This window comes from Mustela erminea, chromosome 1 (genome assembly GCF_009829155.1).
Source record: "Mustela erminea isolate mMusErm1 chromosome 1, mMusErm1.Pri, whole genome shotgun sequence".
NCBI classification, from domain to species: domain Eukaryota; kingdom Metazoa; phylum Chordata; class Mammalia; order Carnivora; family Mustelidae; genus Mustela; species Mustela erminea.
The window spans coordinates 10,386,121-10,405,016 of record NC_045614.1 but is presented as its reverse complement, the minus strand read 5'-3'; the positions used below and the strand labels follow the sequence as shown (position 1 = coordinate 10,405,016).

The window sequence follows — 18,896 nt, the reverse complement described above, 5'->3', positions numbered from 1 at the left end:
TGGTGGGAATGCAAGTTGGTGCAATCATTTTGGAGAGCAGTGTGAAGATTCCTTAAGAAATTAAAAATAGAGCTTCCCTATGACCCTGCAATTTCACTACTGGGTATTTACCCCAAAGATACAGATGGAGTGAAAAGAAGGGCCACCTGTAACCCACTGTTCATAGCAGCAATGGCCACGGTCACCAAACTGTGGAAAAAAACAAGATGCCCTTCAATGGACAAATGGATAAGGAAGATGTGGTCAATATACACTATGGAGTATTATGCCTCCATCAGAAAGGATGAATACCCAACTTCTGTATCAACATGGACAGAACTGGAAGAGATTATGCTGAGTGAAATAAGTCAAGCAGAGAGAGCCAATTATCACATGGTTTCACTTATTTGTGGAGCATAAGAAATAACATGGAGGAGATGGGGAGATGGAGAGGAGAAGGGAGTTGGGGAAAATTGGAAGGGGAGATGAACCATGAGAGACTATGGACTCTGAAAAACAATCTGAGCATTTTGAAGGGGCAGGGGGTGGAAAGTTGGGCCAGCCTGGTGGTGGGTATTATGGAGGTCATGTATTGCATGGAGCATTGGGTGTGGTGCATAAACAATGAATTCTAGGACACTTAAAAGTAATTTAAAAAATCAAAAATTTAAAGAAAAAAAATCCTTCCCTGCAGATGGACCAACTCCACGATGCACAGTCCAGAGCTTTCCTAAGGAATTAAGCTGAGATTATACTCTTGCTGAGACCGCCTCTTTATCTAGCTCCTTCCCCTGCCTATCCTGTTTCCTTAGTACCCTTCTTCTGAGAGCATACTCCTCCAAAATCCCATGTGCATCCCAGCCTCTACTTTCCCCCCAACAAATTATGTGCATCCCAGTTCCTACCTCAGGATCTCCTTAAAGGCACCTGGCCTAAGACAGTCACAGTATGAAGAATTTTCTATCAATTAGTATAAGCTAACTTTAGCACGATTGTGAAGGTTTTCTGGGAGGAAATGCTTCTGGGTCTTGAGTAACAGGGAGGGGGACTTGCATTAGAGAAAGAAAGGGAACTCCAGGTAGAGGGAACATTGTGTGCAAAAAAAAAGACTTATGAGAATGGGGATTTTTGTCTGTTTTGCCCCCTGTTTTATCCCTTGTGCCCGGAATAGATCAGTGCTCTCTGGGGTTAGGGTGAAGAGTTACCTTGAGCCTGGATTCTGAGGTATGTAGATGCCTGGAGATTCCCACTGTTGAGAGTCAAGTTGCTGGCCTGCCACCCCCTCTAAAGTGCTAGTTCAGGAGAGTCAGGAACTTGAAGTCACTGAGGGCAGCCAGTCCTGAGAGTGGCTGATAACTCCCCTCCAGCCAGGTCTTTATGTCCACCCATTCATTAAATCAGTATTTATTGAGCATGTACTATGTGCCAGATGCTGTATGAGACACAGGGACTACCACAATGAATAAACCATGCAAAATTCCTTACCCTGTGGAGCAGCCATTCCACCAGGGCAGAGAAACAGCAAACAAAATAAATGAAATAAATAAGCAAATTGTTTTGTATATTAGAAGGTGGTGGGTACAATGAACATAAATAACTAAGCAAAGTGAATGGAAGGTATGAGAGAGAGAGAGAGAGAGATTGAAGGAGGCAGAGAGGACGAGGGAGAGGGAGAGAGGGAAATTTTGGACAGGGAGGTCAGAGGAGACCTCAGCAACAAGGGGACACTTAAGCAATGACTTGGAGTCAGCCAGGGAGCCATGTGGTTACATGCGGGAATCGGGAGGAAAGCATTTAGGGCACAACAAGTACAAAAGCCGAGGCAGGAGTATGTCTGGCTTGCTCGAGGAAAGGCAAAGGATGGGTGTGGCTAAATCAGAGAAAGCAGAGGGCAGGGATGGGGAGACTGGGAGGAGATGAGGGCAAAGAGGTGACCCGGGCAGATCACATAGAGACTTATGGGCTATGGTGAGAACTTTGGCTTTTATTTTAAGTGAAATGGGAGTCAGGATAAATAAATAAATAAATAACAAATGACATGGGAGTTATGAAGGCTTTCAGCAGAGGAGGAACAATCTGACTTCGATTTAACAGGATCACATTTGCGTTGACCTCAGTAAAGCTTTATTAAACCTCACAGCCTGGCTGAGATGTGCCTGGAAGAAGCAGAGAGAGCTACTAAGCACATTTAGCCTGCAAACTATCCATGGGGCTGTGAGGCAAAGATGTGATGGCTTGGATTCACATTTCAGAACGCTCTCCCAGCTTCAGGGTGAAGAATGGGGTAGAAGGACAACCAGTTAGGGGGCTATCAAAGTTATCCCAGATCAGAGATGCCTGAGGGACAGAGAAGTTGAGTGACCTTCCCAAAGTCACACAGTAGTAAGTGGCAGAGCTACATTTGAACCCTGGTGGTCTGGCTCTAGAATCAACACTCTGTAATAGCATAGGTCTGGCCATTAGGTGGCACCACTTGTCTTTCTTGATCAACTCTCACCTCCAACTATCATCACAATCCCAGAGGACCGCTAAGGGGAAAGAACAGGAAGCCCCACCACACAGCTGCTTGGCCATGGGGGACGGTGAGATGTTGAGAGCACAACAAACTTATTAAGCAGGACTTGTGGGCTTTACAACCCCAAAAGCCGGCAAATTCCTCCAAAAGCCCCAACCACCTGGGGAAATCTGGGTGTTTTTTTTTTTTCCTTGCTCATACACTTGCCTCCAAGTGTCTCTGGAGTTGACTCTACTTGCTATCTCCCCTTCTTCACCCCCCGTTCTCCCTCAGTCACCTTCATTCTGAACTGCTTTCATCATCATCTTCTCTACCACCTTGACCACTATTGTCACGGTCATCATCACCTCTACCACCTCATCACTGCCATCACCTCCACCATTTTTACTACCATCATTGCCACCACTACCATCGCCGCCTTCATCATCACCACCAGAGCCACCAGCACAACTATCCCCACCACCACCACCACCATCGCCTGCACCATCACCTCTACCAGCTTCACCGCCAACATCATCACCACCACCACCATCACCATCACCATCTCCACCACTTCCATCATTGTTATCTTTATCATCATCATCACCACCACCATCCAAACCACTGGAACTTCTCTTGATAAGAAGACAACCTCCCTACTACTCTGTCCGATCAATATTTTTCTGTCTTAATTCAGTCTGGTCTCTTTCCTTTCCCTCCATGACACCAGAGTCTGCTCATTTTCCCCCATCTCTCTAGCCACTCTTGGCCTGTTCCCTCTACTTTCTGCTCCTCCATGCCCTGGTTTCTAAATTACTTACCTAGGGCTCTCTTCTCACTCTACAATCTCTCCCTACATGATATCATCTAGTACTATAGCTACAATTACCAACTAGTGACCAGGAGGAAAGCCCTCTCTTTTGTGAACTAGACATATATGTAATGAATGTTGAAATCACAGTACCTCAAAATCAACTTACCCAAAACTTAATGCCATCTCTCCCCCCAAAAACCTGCATTTCCACCAAGTTCCCTTTCTCTGTAGTTCTAGATAGAAAACAGATCCTGTCAATAATATTTGCCTTAATAAATATTTGTTGAAAGAGGGAAGGATTTAGATTTTTCTCCCAAATCCTGCAATTGGTTTGGACTGACCCAAATAACCAAATAATTCATTACCCTCTACTGGGTCTACTTTGAGACTCTAGCCAGATCTGTTGAGGGTCATCTGCTAATGGGGTAAAAATATCAACATTTGTGAAAAATGACTCCTCAGTATCTTTAGATACCAACAGAGATACCCTAAATTTTGACTTACCCAGCTCAAAACCACAGGGTTATTTAAGCTTTATTTTGACCCCAAAGTCATAACCACTCTGCAGACAATGCTCTGTAACTAAAAGGCCTTCCTTTTAGGACTGATTCTGTCACCCCAAAGGCAATCAACAGCAGCCATGAAAACCTACCATCAAGAAAGCATATGAAAACAAGTGCAGAAAGCAGAAAATAAATAAAAAAACAAAAAAGCAGAACCATCAGTCTGATGGTGAAAGACAAGAACAAGTTCCCTTTTCTGATAGAAATGTCCTTAGTCAGCTAACCTATGTGCATCCATTCTCATAAGATTTCCTTGAGATGGAAAAGTGGTGAGTGTAAAGCAGTAAGGAACTTCAAGAGCTGGCCGGCAAGGTTTACCTGTGTGCAAGAATGCGAGGGCCATCACTCCTTCCAGGTATGTGTAACCTTGGGAATGACTGTACCCTAACCTACCTCCTATCAGTAGCTGTTAGTTCAACGATTAGCTGTCTTTTCCTTCTCTTTCTCCTGCCCAGCTTTAAACATTCTCTCTTTCCCCTGGGGCTGAGGTTTCCTTCCTCACCACGCTGTTCAAACGGTGCTGTCAAATATGCCTAAAATTTTCCTGATGGTCCAATCCAAGGAGTTGATCATCTTCATCTTCACAGGTTTTGTTTTCTAAGTAACATCCTTTTCTCCTTGATAATTCTGTGACCTAGCACTAGAACTGCACTTCTTCTCTGCCTCTCTTGCCATTTCTTTTTTCCTCTGTCCTGTACCAAGAATATTAATATCATCCCCATCTTAGGGATGAGAAAACTGGGGCACAGAGAGATTGTAGTGCCTGCTCAAGGGCACACAGCTTGTAAATGGCAGAGTCAGGATACAAACCCAAACCGCCTGGCTCCAGATCTTTGCCATTATGCTCCTCCCACAGGATTCTGCTTAGGTCTCTTTTTCTGCTCCCTCTCCTAGAGAAAACTCTTGATCCTGTGGCTTTAATCACCACCTCTGTGCAGGTGGTTCTCCAACTCTGAAGTCCCGTCCATCCTTCTGGCTCCAGATCAAATAACAATATCAATAACCACAATATCAGCCTTACGTTTATTGAGGACATACTTCAGCCTAAAGTTGTTTTACCTTCATTATTGCACAACAGCTTCACATGAAAGATGCAAAATAGCATCACAGAGAGGTTGTAGGACTTGTTTAAAGTCTCACAGCTGTTAAGTTGCAGAGGCAGGTGATAGATCATAAAATCTATCAATATAATATAAGCTTATTAAAGGCAAATGCCTTGTGCTCTCATCTTTGCAGGCCCTTCCATATCTTATATGTAAGTCTGATATATATATATCTATGGAATCAAATTGAAGTGAGAGAGTGTACAATTTTTTTATATATATCTCAATATACATATCTCAATAAAGCTTAAACAAAAGATTAAAAAAAGAGACACTCAAGCAAGATATCTCCTGCTTTTTTGGCAACTGGAGGTAGAGTCCAGGACACTTCTGGGCTCAATTATTTGTGAATTCAGTTACCTGTGAACTCTCTGCCCACATCACTGGATGCAACAGACAGTGTAACAGAATGAGCATCTGGTCGAGCGTAAGAATAGGATTCTAGTGCAAATAAGATGGTAATGGAGACAGCTAGCATTTATGAATTGATTTCTGCCAGACATTGTGCTTCACGCATGCCCTTGTTTATGTCATCACACCCAACCCCAGGTGGTAGACAATGCTGTCACTATGTTTCATATAAGGAAACAATTTAAACCTTTTGCAAAAATAGCATCCAAGCCACTTGACCTCTACACACCTGTTACCTCATGAACAAAAAGAGTCAGTGTGATTTCTAAAGTTTCTTAGCAGTGTGGGATTCAGGCATGCTCATGACTCTGGGAAAACCCTAATTTAAGATGCATGCACATATTACTGAGCACAGGGTTGCTGGCTAGACTGAAAAGAGACTCTGAAGACTAGCCTTGAGGAAACCTGGTGGTGCCTAGACTACCTGAGCTTTAGGAACTAGGAAACGCTTTTCAACCTATATGTGTTACTAACTGGCTTTGTGAGCTATAGTCATCACTTGGGCAGATGTAGTGTTAGTGCAGCTTCTACAAATTATTTTATTTATTTTATTTTATTTTATTTTATTTTATCTTATCTTATCTTATTTTATTTTCTCAATGTTCCAGGAGTTTTTGTTTATGCACCACACCCACTGCTCCATGCAATACGTGCCTTCCTTAATACCCACCACCAGGCTCACCCAACTCCCCACCTTCCTACCCTCCAAAACCCTCAGTTTGTTTCTCAGTGCCCACAGTCTCTCATGGTTTATCTCCCCCTCAGATTTCCCCCAATTCACTTTTCCTTTCTTTCTCCTAATGTCCTCCGTGTTATTCCTTATGCTCCACAAGTAAGTGAAACCATATGATAATTGACTCTCTCTGCTTGACTTATTTCACTCAGCATAGTCTCCTCCAGTCCCATCCATGTTGATACAAAAGTTGGATATTCATCCTTTCTGATGAGGCATAATATTCCATTGTATATATGGACCATATCTTCTTTATCCATTCAAATTAATAATTATACAAAAGTAGGGAGTAGGGAAATTTAAAATTTATTTATTTATTTATTTATTTATTTATTTGACAGAGAGAGGGATCACAAGTAGGCAGAAGAGCAGGGAGAGAGAGAGAGGGAAGCAGGCTCTCCACTGAGCAGAGAGCCCGATGCGGGACTCAATCCCAGGACCCTAGGATCATGACCTGAGCTGAAGGCAGAGGTTTAACCCATGGAGCCACCGAGGTGCCCCTGGAGTAGGGAAATTTAAATTCATTCGAAAATATGCCAGAGCCCTGCCACTAAGCAGTTCACAGCTCAGCTGAAAATATACTCATTGGGCAAAAAAAATATTCAAAATGCTTCATGAACACCATTACATAAGTAACTGATCAGAACTGGCACCTTCTTTGATGAAGGACGGAAGCACGGAAGGATGAGTAACAGCCGCCCAGACACGTCAACATCTTCATCCCCTGGAACCCGGGAATGTGTTGCCATAAATGCACAGGGGAGGGCGAATTTCCCCACTGCCCTCTTGGGGTCTCTGGCTGAAAGTCAGAATTAAGCTGACATAAGACAAATTATACGAGCTTTACTGAATTGAAACATGTACACGAAAGCCTTCCCAAGAGAATGAAGACCCAGGGAAATGACCAGAGCACAGAGTTTCTGTGCCTTTTTGACCAAGATATGAATTTGTGAAACGACAAGACAAAGGGGTCAGGCATAGTGAATTGTGAGAAAGTGACTAGGAGTTCTGTCAGAGGGAAAACTGGAGGAAGACAAGGGCTGTTTCTTTTTTTTTTTAAATTATTATTATTTTTTTATTTGACAGACGGAGATCACAAGCAGACAGAGAGGCAGGCAGAGAGAGAGGGAAGCAGGCTCCCGGCTGAGCAGAGAGCCTGATGTGGGGCTCGATCCCAGGATCCTGGGATCATGACCTGAGCCGGAGGCAGAGGCTTTAATGCACTGAGCCACCCAGGTGCCCCGACAAGGGCTGTTTCAATGAGTGTGTTTGTACACATCCATTTCTGTGTTCATTCCCGGTCTCTGGTGATAAGGACATTCTTTTCTTCCAGGCACAGGGAGGGCAGCCTTGTCAGGGGAGATTTTATGGCCTGATTTCAAGTAGGAAAAATGAGGTCAGAAAGCCCTTCCTCCATGTGCTGTTTCTCAGGTGGCTTCCACTCCAAATAACCAAGATGCCAAAGCGGCATATTTGGGGGTGGCATGTCCTGAGAACTTCACATGGTCAAAGGGACTTTAGAGATATGGATTAAGCTAATAATCTTGAGCTGGGGAGATTATCCTGGATTATACAGGCAGGCCCATTATAATCATGAGGGTCCTGATAAGAGGGAAGCGGGACTCGAGAAAGGAAGGTGCTGTGCTGCTGGCTCTGAGGATGGGAGAGGAAACCGTGAGCACGGAATGTGGGTCACCTCTGACAGCTGGCCGTGGAAGGAAATGGATTCTCCCCTAGAGCTTCCAAAAGGAGGCAATCCAGCTGACAGCTTAATGTCAGCCCAGTGAGACTAACTTGGGATGTCTGGCTTACAGAACTACATGGAAATACATTTCTGTTGTTTTTAAGCCACAAAATTCGGGGTGATTTGTCAGCAATCAGAAACTCTTACAGGGAACCAAAAAAAAGTTAGTACTTCCCTCCCTCCCACACTTAAGGGTCACTGCTAAGCCCATAGGGCTTTGTCTTCCAAATCTGGCCATTGGTCTGGATGGCCCCCAAATAACCAAGTAACCTATCACACCTCCTACTGGGCTATAACATCTAGGGAACTACATATACTGGAAGAAAAGGCACCCTTGCCCTAAATCACTGCCCTGGAAACATGCCAATCTCAACACCAGCCCTTGGGCATGCAGCTTGTACGGAATTTCTACAAGAGAGGTCGTGGGGTGTGGTAGGTTATCAGTAGGGATCCACACCTGAGTTTAATCTCAGCTCTGCCACTAACTAGCTCTGGGAAATGGAACAAACACCTTAGCCCTTCTGTGCCTCTGTTTCCTAATGTTCACAACCAGGATCATGCTAATAGCACTCACCTCCTAAAGTCGTTGCAAAGCTGAATTAAATTCTTGTGCCTGGTGCTTAGAATAATGCCTGGCATGTAGTAAGGGTTCTTTTCCCTTTAGATGTTGTTGAGGCTGGCCTTCGTATTTTGCTCAACCCCCCACCAAGGAAATCCTCTCTCCAAGACATAGAATCTCTCTCCAAGGAAGGTTTCATTGGTGTGTTTGTAGGCAGGGTGGAGGGGTGGTTGCATCGTAGGGCATGCTGCATTTTACTCCAAAAATTCCCATCTCCTCCAAGTCTTGCTTCAGAGACACCAGCTGCCACATCTCCTGAGCTTCCCCAGGGAAGACACACATGCCCCATCTTTTCCAGACTCTCAGCCTCCAGACTGTTCTCAATCACCTGATTCCAATCCTTCATGCACAGGAATTGAAATGACCCCAGTCCCACCTACCTAGTCCACCCTGACCTACACCTATCACCCCACTTGATAAACAGAGACCCTTCTATTACCAGGAAACACTTTTCTTTTTTTTAATTTTAGCCTTATTGAGGTATAATCAAGACATTTAAAAATTGCACATATTTAATGTATACATCTTATGAGTTTATATGTATGCATACACCATACACCCATAATACCATCATCACCACAATGAAGTCATCAAACATATCCATCACCTCCAAAAATTTCCCTCTGTGTGTGTGTGTTTAGTGAGAACACATAACATGAGATCTATTCTTTTAACATATCTTGAAGTGCACAACACAGCATTGTTACTAACTATAGGTACTACGTTTTATGGCAGAATTCTAGAACTTATTCACCTTATGCAACAAAACGTTATACCCTAGCCCCTGTCAACCATCAATCTATTCTCTGCTTCCGTGAGTTTGACTACTTTAGATATTTCATGTAAGTGGAATTGTGCAGTATCTGTCCTTCTGTGTTCGACTTATCTCACTCAGAGTAATGTCTTCTAGTTTCATAGATATTGCCACAAATGACAGGAAATTTCCTTCTCTTTTAAGGCCTGATAATATTCCATCGTGTATATATACACCACATTTTATCCATTTATCTGCACAATCCACTTTCTCAAGGGGTAACCAAAGTTGCAAATAAGGTGACTGATCACCAGAGTAAATGTCAACCAGTATAAACCACTAATTGAGAAGAGCCACTAATTGGTTGTTCATACTGAAATATTCCCACACCATTTGTAAATAATCATTGCCCAGAACTAGCTCCCACCACACTCCTGCCAGCCCAGACCCTGCCCTGAGATTCCACCCACCTCCCCACAATTCAGCAGCTAAAATAATATCTGCTGCAACAGAGAACCATCTCCAGTGTCCTCTGATTGGCCAATTCCTGCACCATACCAGCTGTTAATATTGTCCTTAAAAATGGCAAATAATTCTAGACATTAGTATGTAATAAGGAAATGAAAAGAAGGTGAGGAAAGAACTAGCAATCAGAGTGTTATCGGATTTCTCAGGAAAGGGGAAGAGAAGTTACCCATCCATCCAGTAGCTTCAGGTCTTTGCAGAAACAAGAACATGGCTGCTGACCCCACCAGCAGGTAGGAAGGTTTGGGGAAGAGAAAAGAACACATTATCAACCACGGTAAAGGCAGTCTGAATTTCCCAAGAAGACAAAAAAAAAAAAAAAAAAAAATACTCCCCTTCCAAGAAATGTTTCTAGAATCTCACCAGTCCTCCCTCTAGAAGAGGACCAATCCCCCTCCATTTGAATCTTATAACCAAGAAAATGTGGTGGAAATAGAGTTGCATGACTTCCAGGGCTGGATCTTTTTTTTTTTTTTAAGATTTTATTTATTTATTTGACAGAGAGAGATCACAAGTAGGCAGAGAGGCAGGCAGAGAGAGAAAGGAGGAGGAAGCAGGCTCCCTGCCAAGCAGAGAGCCAGATGCGGGACTCGATCCCAGGACACTGAGATCATGGCCTGAGCTGAAGGCAGAGGCTTAACTCACTGAGCCACCCAGGTGCCCCAGGGCTGGATCTTAATGGGAGATGTAGTCTTGTTGCCTGGGGCACCCCTACTTAGAGCTCTGAATTACCATGGGGTCTGCATGCCTGAGGTCATCATGTTGGGAGGAAAGCCAAAATTCCCCAAGTCTGAGGCTACGTGAAGGGATGGCAGCTCCCATCCAGTTCCCAGCTGCTCCAGCCCCAGACACAGCCCGACTGCGACTGTATAAGAAACCCCTACCAGAATCACCCACCTGAGCTTTTCCCAGATTCCCAAAACACAGAAACCATGAGAGGTAAGAAAATGGTCATCGCTGGCTTTTTTTTTTTTTAAGATTTTATTTATTTATTTGACAGACAGAGATCACAAGCAGACAGAGAGGCAGGCAGAGAGGAGGAAGCAGACTCCCCACTGAACAGACAGCCCGATGTGGGGCTCAATCCCAGGACCCTGGGATCATGACCCCAGCCGAAGGCAGAGGCTTTAACCCACTGAGCCACCCAAGTGCCCCGGTCATTGCTGTTTTAAGCCATTACATTTTGTAAGCCGTTACATTTCAGGTGGGACTAGGGTAAATTCAATTCCTGTGCATGAAGGACTGGGATCAACAGCCATGGATAACTGACACACAGCCCTTGAAGAATGTCCTGGAATCTTTCCTCATTCAGTTCATGTGTCTCCCTTCTGCTTCCCTGTTCCAGGACTCTGTTTTCTGCTGAGTTTATCAGAAGCTATGGCTCAAAAGTCCATAGGTAAGTGCTCAATGCCTGACTTCTCCACAGCCAGAGACCAAGAAATGTGTAGACCAAGGGCACACCTCTAACCACTCATATCCTGCACGGAGCTAGAGCAAAGGGTCTTGTTCTGGCAGTAGAACTCAGGGATGTTTGCTCCTGTCATTCTTTTTAATTCATCATTACATCAAATTTTAATATGTCTTTTTTTTAAGTTTCATTTATTTATCTCTACATCCAACGTGGGGCTCAAACTCACGACCCCAAGATTAAGAATCACATACTCTTCCCACTGTGCCAGCCAGGCGCCCCTTAATATATCTTTTTATTTTACAGTCCTTTGTCTATTCATTTGCTTTCAGTAACCACCATGTGCCCAATGTAGGAATAAAACAGCAGCTGAAACGCACAAAGTCTCACGAAGTGAGCATTCCATTGGCGAGACACACAGCATGATGGTAACCATTCCATTCTGATCATAAGCAAGCCCCCTCTCAAAAAAGATGAACAAGATGACATCAGGCTAACTTTAAACCCTTGGAGATCTCACTAGATTCTAATTCAGCAGGTCTAGCATGGGGCCTGAGATTCTGCCTTTCTAGCCAACCTCCGGGGGATGCCTTCTGAGTAGCCAGACCGTCTGCTGTGGCCCCCATCACGTTCCCTCTCCCCATGAACACTGCACAGTTCTCAGATTTCTCCACTGGACCCAAAGTTCTAGATACTTCCTCAGCTCAGTTCATTCCCAAGAGGTCTCAAATTGAGATCTTTCCTGTCTCCCTGTCCAAATGAAGTTATACATAGGGTTACAAAGATCATGTGTACCCATATCAGGATATACCTCCTGTGGACCCCTACAAATTTAAATCTTTATAATCCTAGCTGATACTTTCTATGTGCCAGGCACTGCCCAACACACTTCATATGTATTAATTCAGTTACTCTTCACAATAACCCAGTTTACAGATGAGGGTATTGAGGCACAGAGGGGTTAAGACATTTGTGCAAAGACACACAGCTGGTAAGTGGCAGAGTCAGAATCGAACCCAGGGCCTTAACCAATTCATTCCCCCTTTTATAAATTCTGCAGTGATCCTGAGAATAGCACAATTTCATCACCTTGAAATTTTTGTGTTAAAATTAATTTAACACCAACCTCTGTCCTTTATCATGCAAAAGAATCTCACTTTTTTCTGTAACTTGGGTTTGGTGTCTCTCATTTTTTAATGTACTGAGATTTCAAGAGAGACAAAGGGTGTAGGCTTCCTTATCCTCATGAGATCCTGGCTGGAGGCCAAGTCAAATGATAACAGGACATCTCTTAACCCCAGCAGATGTTTGACCTGCCCCTCTTTCTCCCTGCAGCTTCTTGTAACTGCCCCCAGCATGCTGACTGTGTCAACAGCACTCATTGTACTTGCAAACATGGATACACCTCTATGCACGGGGAGGAATTCTTCACATTTCCCTTGGCTACATGCAAAGGTAAGGGACAGTTTTCAAACCATCCAGAGGCAGGAGTAGAAGGAAGACAGCATAAGGACCATGGGGAGGCAAATACCAATAATGTGCACTGCTAAAAAAAAACAAAAACTTAACAACTCCACCCTCATCAAGAAAGAAATGTTTTCATGAAATCAGTATTTCTTCTTTATTTTTTTTTTAAGAGAAAGAGCCCAAGTGGGGGGGGGGCAGAGGGATAGGGATAGAGAGAGAATCCCAAGCAGGCTCCATGCCCAGCAGAGCTCAACATGGGGCTCAATCTCATGACCATGAGATCATGACCTGAGCTGAAACCAAGAGTTAGATGCTTAACTAACTGAGCCACCCAAGCACACCATCATTTCCCTTTATTTACTTGGAAGTCCTAATACACTATTCCACCCCATTTATGACTACCGAGTTCTCTTAACTTCATATTCAAACATGTGTTTCTCTACTATTTTTTTTAACTCATCAATTATTTCCCCTTTCAAGGTGCATTGTTTGCCCCATCATTTCAGGAGAAGGGAGTGAGAGTACCCTCCCCATGATGAGTACTGAGTGACATACAGAATTGTTTATCACCATATTGCCCACCTAGAACTAAAATAACACTGTATTTTAATTATACTGGCACTTTTTTAAAAAGATCCTTCATTTCACCCTCACTTCCGCTCCCCCAGTGAAGAGATAAGATCTTTAAAATACCGTAATTTCAACCCCTCCCTATCTCCCCTGCCACACTCCCCCCACCCCCACTCCTTAACTTTATCTCCAGGTTCACTGCTCACCCCTGCTTCCTCTTCCCTTCATTTCCCCCTACATTGAGGTTTCTGTACTTCCTTGTTTCACACTTGTTAATCTGTTGGTTTTTTTGGAGAACTTTCTCATGTGCTTTCTTCAAACTGGCCCACATAGCTAATGTCTCTCTCCACGAATGCACCATCTTGTATTTCTTTGGCTCTAACAAGTAGGTTCTATCCTGCCTCGGAGGGAGCTTTTTCATTCCATCCTCTTAACCAAGTGATTCACCAGTGAATACCCCAGTGATCACAGAAGTAACTGTCTTCAAGCATACAGGGCCGTAAACAAAAATCCCAAAGCCAATCAGTCTCATCCCTTTGCAGTGACTTCTGTCTCAGACTTAGGTTTCTTGCAGATGCCCCAGAAAGAACATCCCTACTCTTCATTGGCTGGGGGTGAGACATGAAAGCTGGAAGGGAGGCTGGAGAGAGAGTGCCTGGGTGATGGGAACAAGACAGCCTGAAAATTCCCAGCTCCATGTTTGCCATACCAGTTTGGGAAATCACACATCTTTGCTACCCACCTGACATTTACAAAGGGGCTACTCTGACCCTTAGGACTGGGGACACATTGACTTAATCAAGACATTCTAACTCAATTAGTTAATCTAGCAAATGTATTACTCTTGGGCTGCTATGACAAAACACAGACCGGGTGGCTTAAACAACAGGAATTTATTTTCTCACAGTTCTGGATGCTGGGAAGCCCATGATCAAGGTTCTGGCAGTTCCACTTTCTCAGGAGGCCTCTCTTCCTGGCTTGAAGATGCCTGTCTTCTTACTCCATCTTTACATGGTCTTTCCTCACTCTGTGCACATAGTGGTCAGGCAGATGGAAAAGTTCTCTTGTCTCTTCTTCTACAGACATTAATCCTAACAGATCAAGACCCCATTCTTACAACCTCATTTAACCTCAGTTACATCCTTAGAGGCCCCATTTCCAAATACAGCCACACGAGAAGTTAGGGTTTCAACATGTTGAAATGAAGAGATATACATATGGTTCATAACAACAGACATAGTCAATTTCCCACTTATTTGTTGTCAGCACTTGCCATTCCTTTGCACACCAAATCTAAGGCTCTCTCTGTCTACTGGAGACTACTCAGCTCATGCTCAAAACAGTTGGAAGTACCGGAGAGTTAATTATCCCTGCAAGCACTTCTCTGTCAATAAATAAGATTTGGCAGATAAAAACATTGCTAACAAAAGCCAAATTATGGAAAGACCCCAATGTCCATCAACCGTGAATGGATAAAGAAGAAGATGTGGTGTGTGGGTGTGTAGGTGTGTATGCATGCGATGGAATATTACTCAACCATGAAAAAGAATGAAATCTTGCCATTTGCAATGACATGGATGGAGCTAAAGTGTATTATGCTAAGCAAAATAAGCCAGTCAGGAAAAGACAAATACCATATGATTTCACTCATCTGTGGAATTTAAGAAACAAAACAGAGGAGCGCAGAGGAAACTGGGAAAACAGAAAGAGGGAACCATAAGAGACTCTTAACTACAGAGAACAAGCTGAAGGTTGCTGGAGGGGAGGTGGGTGGGGGATGGGCTAGATGGGTGATGGGGATTAAGGAGGACATTTCTTGTAATGAGCCCTGGGTGTGTAACTGGTGAATCACTAACTACTACTCCCAAAACCAATATTACACTATGTGTTAACCAATTATGACTTAAATAAGAACTTAAGAGAAAAAAAAAAAGATTTGGCAGATAAATACCCCAGCCCCCTCACTCCTTGGGAAGTCACTCTGCAGCGTGTGCTCTACACTGCCTCCCAGAGGGTCCCAGGGATATCGAGTCCCAGTTGTCCACAGCAGAAACTTCCCTGTTTACTTTCTGCCTGGCTTTCCCTGTCTTATTTCACCACTTCCCTTCCAGGGTTTTCTGGGATCACCTCCCACATAAAGTACTTGAACATGAATTCTTGTCTCAGTGTCTACTTCTCAGAGAATCCAACCGAAGTCAAAGAGGAAAGGGAAGAACAAAGACAACCCACTAACTTAAATGAGTTGTCCTGGAAAACCAGGACAGATTGGATGGAAAGGGTATGGCCTCTGGCACATATTAGATGTTCTATAAATCTTTGTCAAATTAATGGCCAAATTCCTCTTTTGTGTTCCAGATACTGATGAATGTAAACCACCCATCAGTATATATTGTGGAGAAAATGCTGCATGTCAGAATACTGATGGAGGTTTCTACTGTCACTGTAATCCTGGATACAAACTTCTCTCTGGGGCTCCACAATTCCAGAATCCCAATGAAAACACTTGTCAAAGTAAGGAAATTCTTGTCTTCTTGTCTATATATTTTTCATTGAGTCTAATGCCAGATAAGTGTCTGTGTGTGTGTTTGTGTATGTGTGTGGGTGTGTTGTGTATAGAGAGGTTAGTACATGTTTCCATTTTCTGGATGATGGAAAGAGGATACAAAAAGAAAGAAGGAAATTTAGAGAAATAATGGGGGCTAATAAGACAAGTGGACTTTGGAAATAGAGGTAACAAGGTGCTAACTGAGACAGGATTCTTTGAGTTGCAAAAAAGAGCTCACTCAAGCTAACTTAAACAGAAAAGGTGAGTTTATGATAAGGATGCATGGGTGTGTCTTGCAACTCAAGAACAAGAACAAAGCAGGGCTTCTAGAATAAACTGAAATAGAGACTCTTATCAAGACACTTCAGGCTCTGACATTCTTTGGGTCTGCTCCTTTCTTCTTGTTCATTGAAAACTGGGATTTTCTGCCTTTTTAGTCCACAGAACAGGAAATACACCCACTGAGAAGTCCAAATTTTACATTGTTAATGATCAAACCACCCAAAGAGAGATCAACGGACTCTCTTTTGGACTTAATTGTAAGTTCTTTGGAAATGTACCAATTAGTTCAGTTTGAGTTATATGCCCACCCTTAGATCTGTGTTGAGGGGGAAGCACCATATTGTATAAGCATGAGCACTCTCATGGAAACCACATAGACAGGGAAATCTATGCACAAGAAATGTGGGAGATGTAACTGGGAAACACAAGGGAAAGATGGTGGGGTAGGAACATCCTGAGCTCACCTCTTTCCATGAACACACCAAGGATACAACTACATAGAGAGCAGCTCGCTCTCTCTCTCTCTTTCTCTCTCTTTCTCTCTCTCTCTCTCTTTCCAAGAGTGACATGAAGACTAGCAGAGCAGCTCTCCCACAGCTAAAGAAAGAGATAAAGCCATATCAAGAAAGGTAGGAGGAGCAAAGACATGGTCAGGTCAGGAACCAAAACCCCCAGTGGGACAACCACAAGCTGGAGGAATGTTACAAGTGCAAAAGTTCTCCCTGAGCCACAAAGAGTTCAAGCTCACACCCTGGGGACCTGCACCAGAAAGGCAAGCTCCCATAATGTCTGGTTTTGAAAATCAATAGGGCATATTGATCAATAATTACTTTAAATGTAAATGCTCTAATCAAAAGACTTAAGGTGGCTAAATTTATTTTTAAAAATCCATCTATATGCTGCCTGCAAGAGACTCACTTCAAACCTGAAGACATATATAGATCAAAAGTGAAGGGATGGACAAAGGTATTCAACCAAATGTAAACAAGCAAACAACAAAAAGCTGGGGTAGTGATACTTACAAAGATTGTCCTTACGTAATGATAAAGGAATCACTCGAACAAGAGGATACAACAATTGCAAATATCTATGCACCCACCATTGGCACATCTAAATATATAAAGCAAATATTAACAGACATAAGGGATTGCTTCTACTTCCTTGGTGTTCATTGTGATCTCTCCCTTTTCATTCATAATTTTATGTATTTGAGCTTTCTCTCTTTTCTTTTGGATTAGTGTCACCAATGGTTTATCAATCTTATTGATTCTTTCAAAAAACCAGCTTCTAGTTTCATTGATATGTTCTACTGTATCTCTGGTTTCTACCTCATTGATCTCAGCTCTAATCTTGATTATTTCCCTTCTTATGTGTGGAGTTGGTTTAATTTGTTGTTGATTCTCCAGTTCTTTAAGGTGTAGAGGAAGCTGCTGTGTTCTGGATTTTTCAATTTTTTTGAGGGAGACTTGGATGGCTATGTATTTCCCCCTTAGGACCGCCTTTGCTGTATCCCATAGGTTTTGGATGGAAGTGTCTTCATTGTCATTGGTTTCCATGAATTGTTTCAGTTCTTCCTTGATCTCCTGGTTGATCCAAGCATTCTTAAGCAAGGTGGTCTTTAGCTTCCAGATGTTTGATTTCCTTCGGAACTTTTCCTTGTGATTGAGCTCCAGTTTCAAAGCATTGTGATCTGAGAATGTGCAGTGAATAATCTCAGTCTTTTGGTATCAGTTGAGTCCTGATTTCTGACCCAGTATGTGGTCTATTCTGGAGAAGGTTCCATGTGCACTGGAGAAGAATGAGTATTCTGTTGTTTTAGGGTGGAATGTTCTGTATATATCTATGAGGTCCATCTGGTCCAATGTGTCATTCATGCTCTTGTCTCTTTATTGGTTTTCTGCTTCGATGATCTATTTCTGAGAGAGGCGTGTTAAGATCTCCAATGATTAGTGTATTCATATCAATATGACTCTTTATCTTGATTAACAGTTTTCTTATGTAATTGGCTGCTCCCATATTGGGGGCATAGATATTTACAATTGTTAGATCATCTTGGTGGATAGTCCCTTTAAGAATGATGTAGAGTCCTTCTGTATCCTTGACTACAGTCTTTAGTTTAAAATCTAATTTGTCTGATATGAGAATTGCTACGCCAGCCTTTTTTTGAGGCCCATTGGCATGAAAGATGCTTCTCCATCCCTTCACTTTCAGTCTGGGTGTATCTTTAGGTTCAAAATGGGTCTCTTGTAGACAACATATGGATGGGTCATCCGAAGTTATTATCAACAGTTATATGCCAATAAGCTAAGCAACCTAGATGAAATGGATGCATTCCTGGAAAACTATAAACTCCCAAAATTGAATCAGGAAGAAATTGACAACCTGAATAGACCAATATCTAGTAACAAGATTGAAGCAGTGATCAAAAACCTCCCAAAAAACAAGAGCCCAGGACCTGATGGATTCCCTGGGGAATTCTACCAAACTTTCAAAGAAGAAATAACACCTATTCTCCTGAAGCTTTTTCAAAAAATTGAAGCAGAAGGAAAACTTCCAGACTCTTTCTATGAAGCCAGCATTACCCTGATCCCCAAACCAGGCAAAGACCCTACGAAAAAGGAGAATTTCAGACCAATATCACTGATGAATATGGATGCTAAGATTCTCAACAAGATCCTAGCAAACAGGATCCAACAGCACATTAAAAAGATAATCACCCATGACCAGGAGGGATTCATCCTTGGGCTACAAGGATGGTTCAACATTTGCAAATCAATCAATGTGATAGAACAAATTAATAAGAGAAGAGAGAAGAACCACATGGTCCTCTCAATTGATGCAGAAAAAGCATTTGACAAAATCCAGCATCCGTTCCTGATTAAAAC

General features: G+C 42.9%; 1 protein-coding gene across 2 annotated transcripts in view; it reads left to right on the top strand.

The window, feature by feature from the left end:
- Positions 1-4,065: 4,065 nt before the first annotated feature.
- Positions 4,066-18,896, top strand: part of ADGRE3 (adhesion G protein-coupled receptor E3) — a 49,505-nt gene continuing 34,674 nt past the window's right edge. Inside the window, exons 1-4 of one of the 2 annotated variants that reach the window (XM_032313561.1) lie at positions 4,067-4,205; positions 11,085-11,135; positions 12,483-12,602; positions 15,540-15,695. In XM_032313561.1, coding sequence (XP_032169452.1) covers positions 4,181-4,205; positions 11,085-11,135; positions 12,483-12,602; positions 15,540-15,695 — 352 coding nt within the window. In that variant the 5' untranslated portion in view covers positions 4,067-4,180. Of the gene's footprint in view, positions 4,206-11,084; positions 11,136-12,482; positions 12,603-15,539; positions 15,696-18,896 lie in introns of both variants that reach the window. The other variant, XM_032313571.1, reaches the window with a different exon arrangement.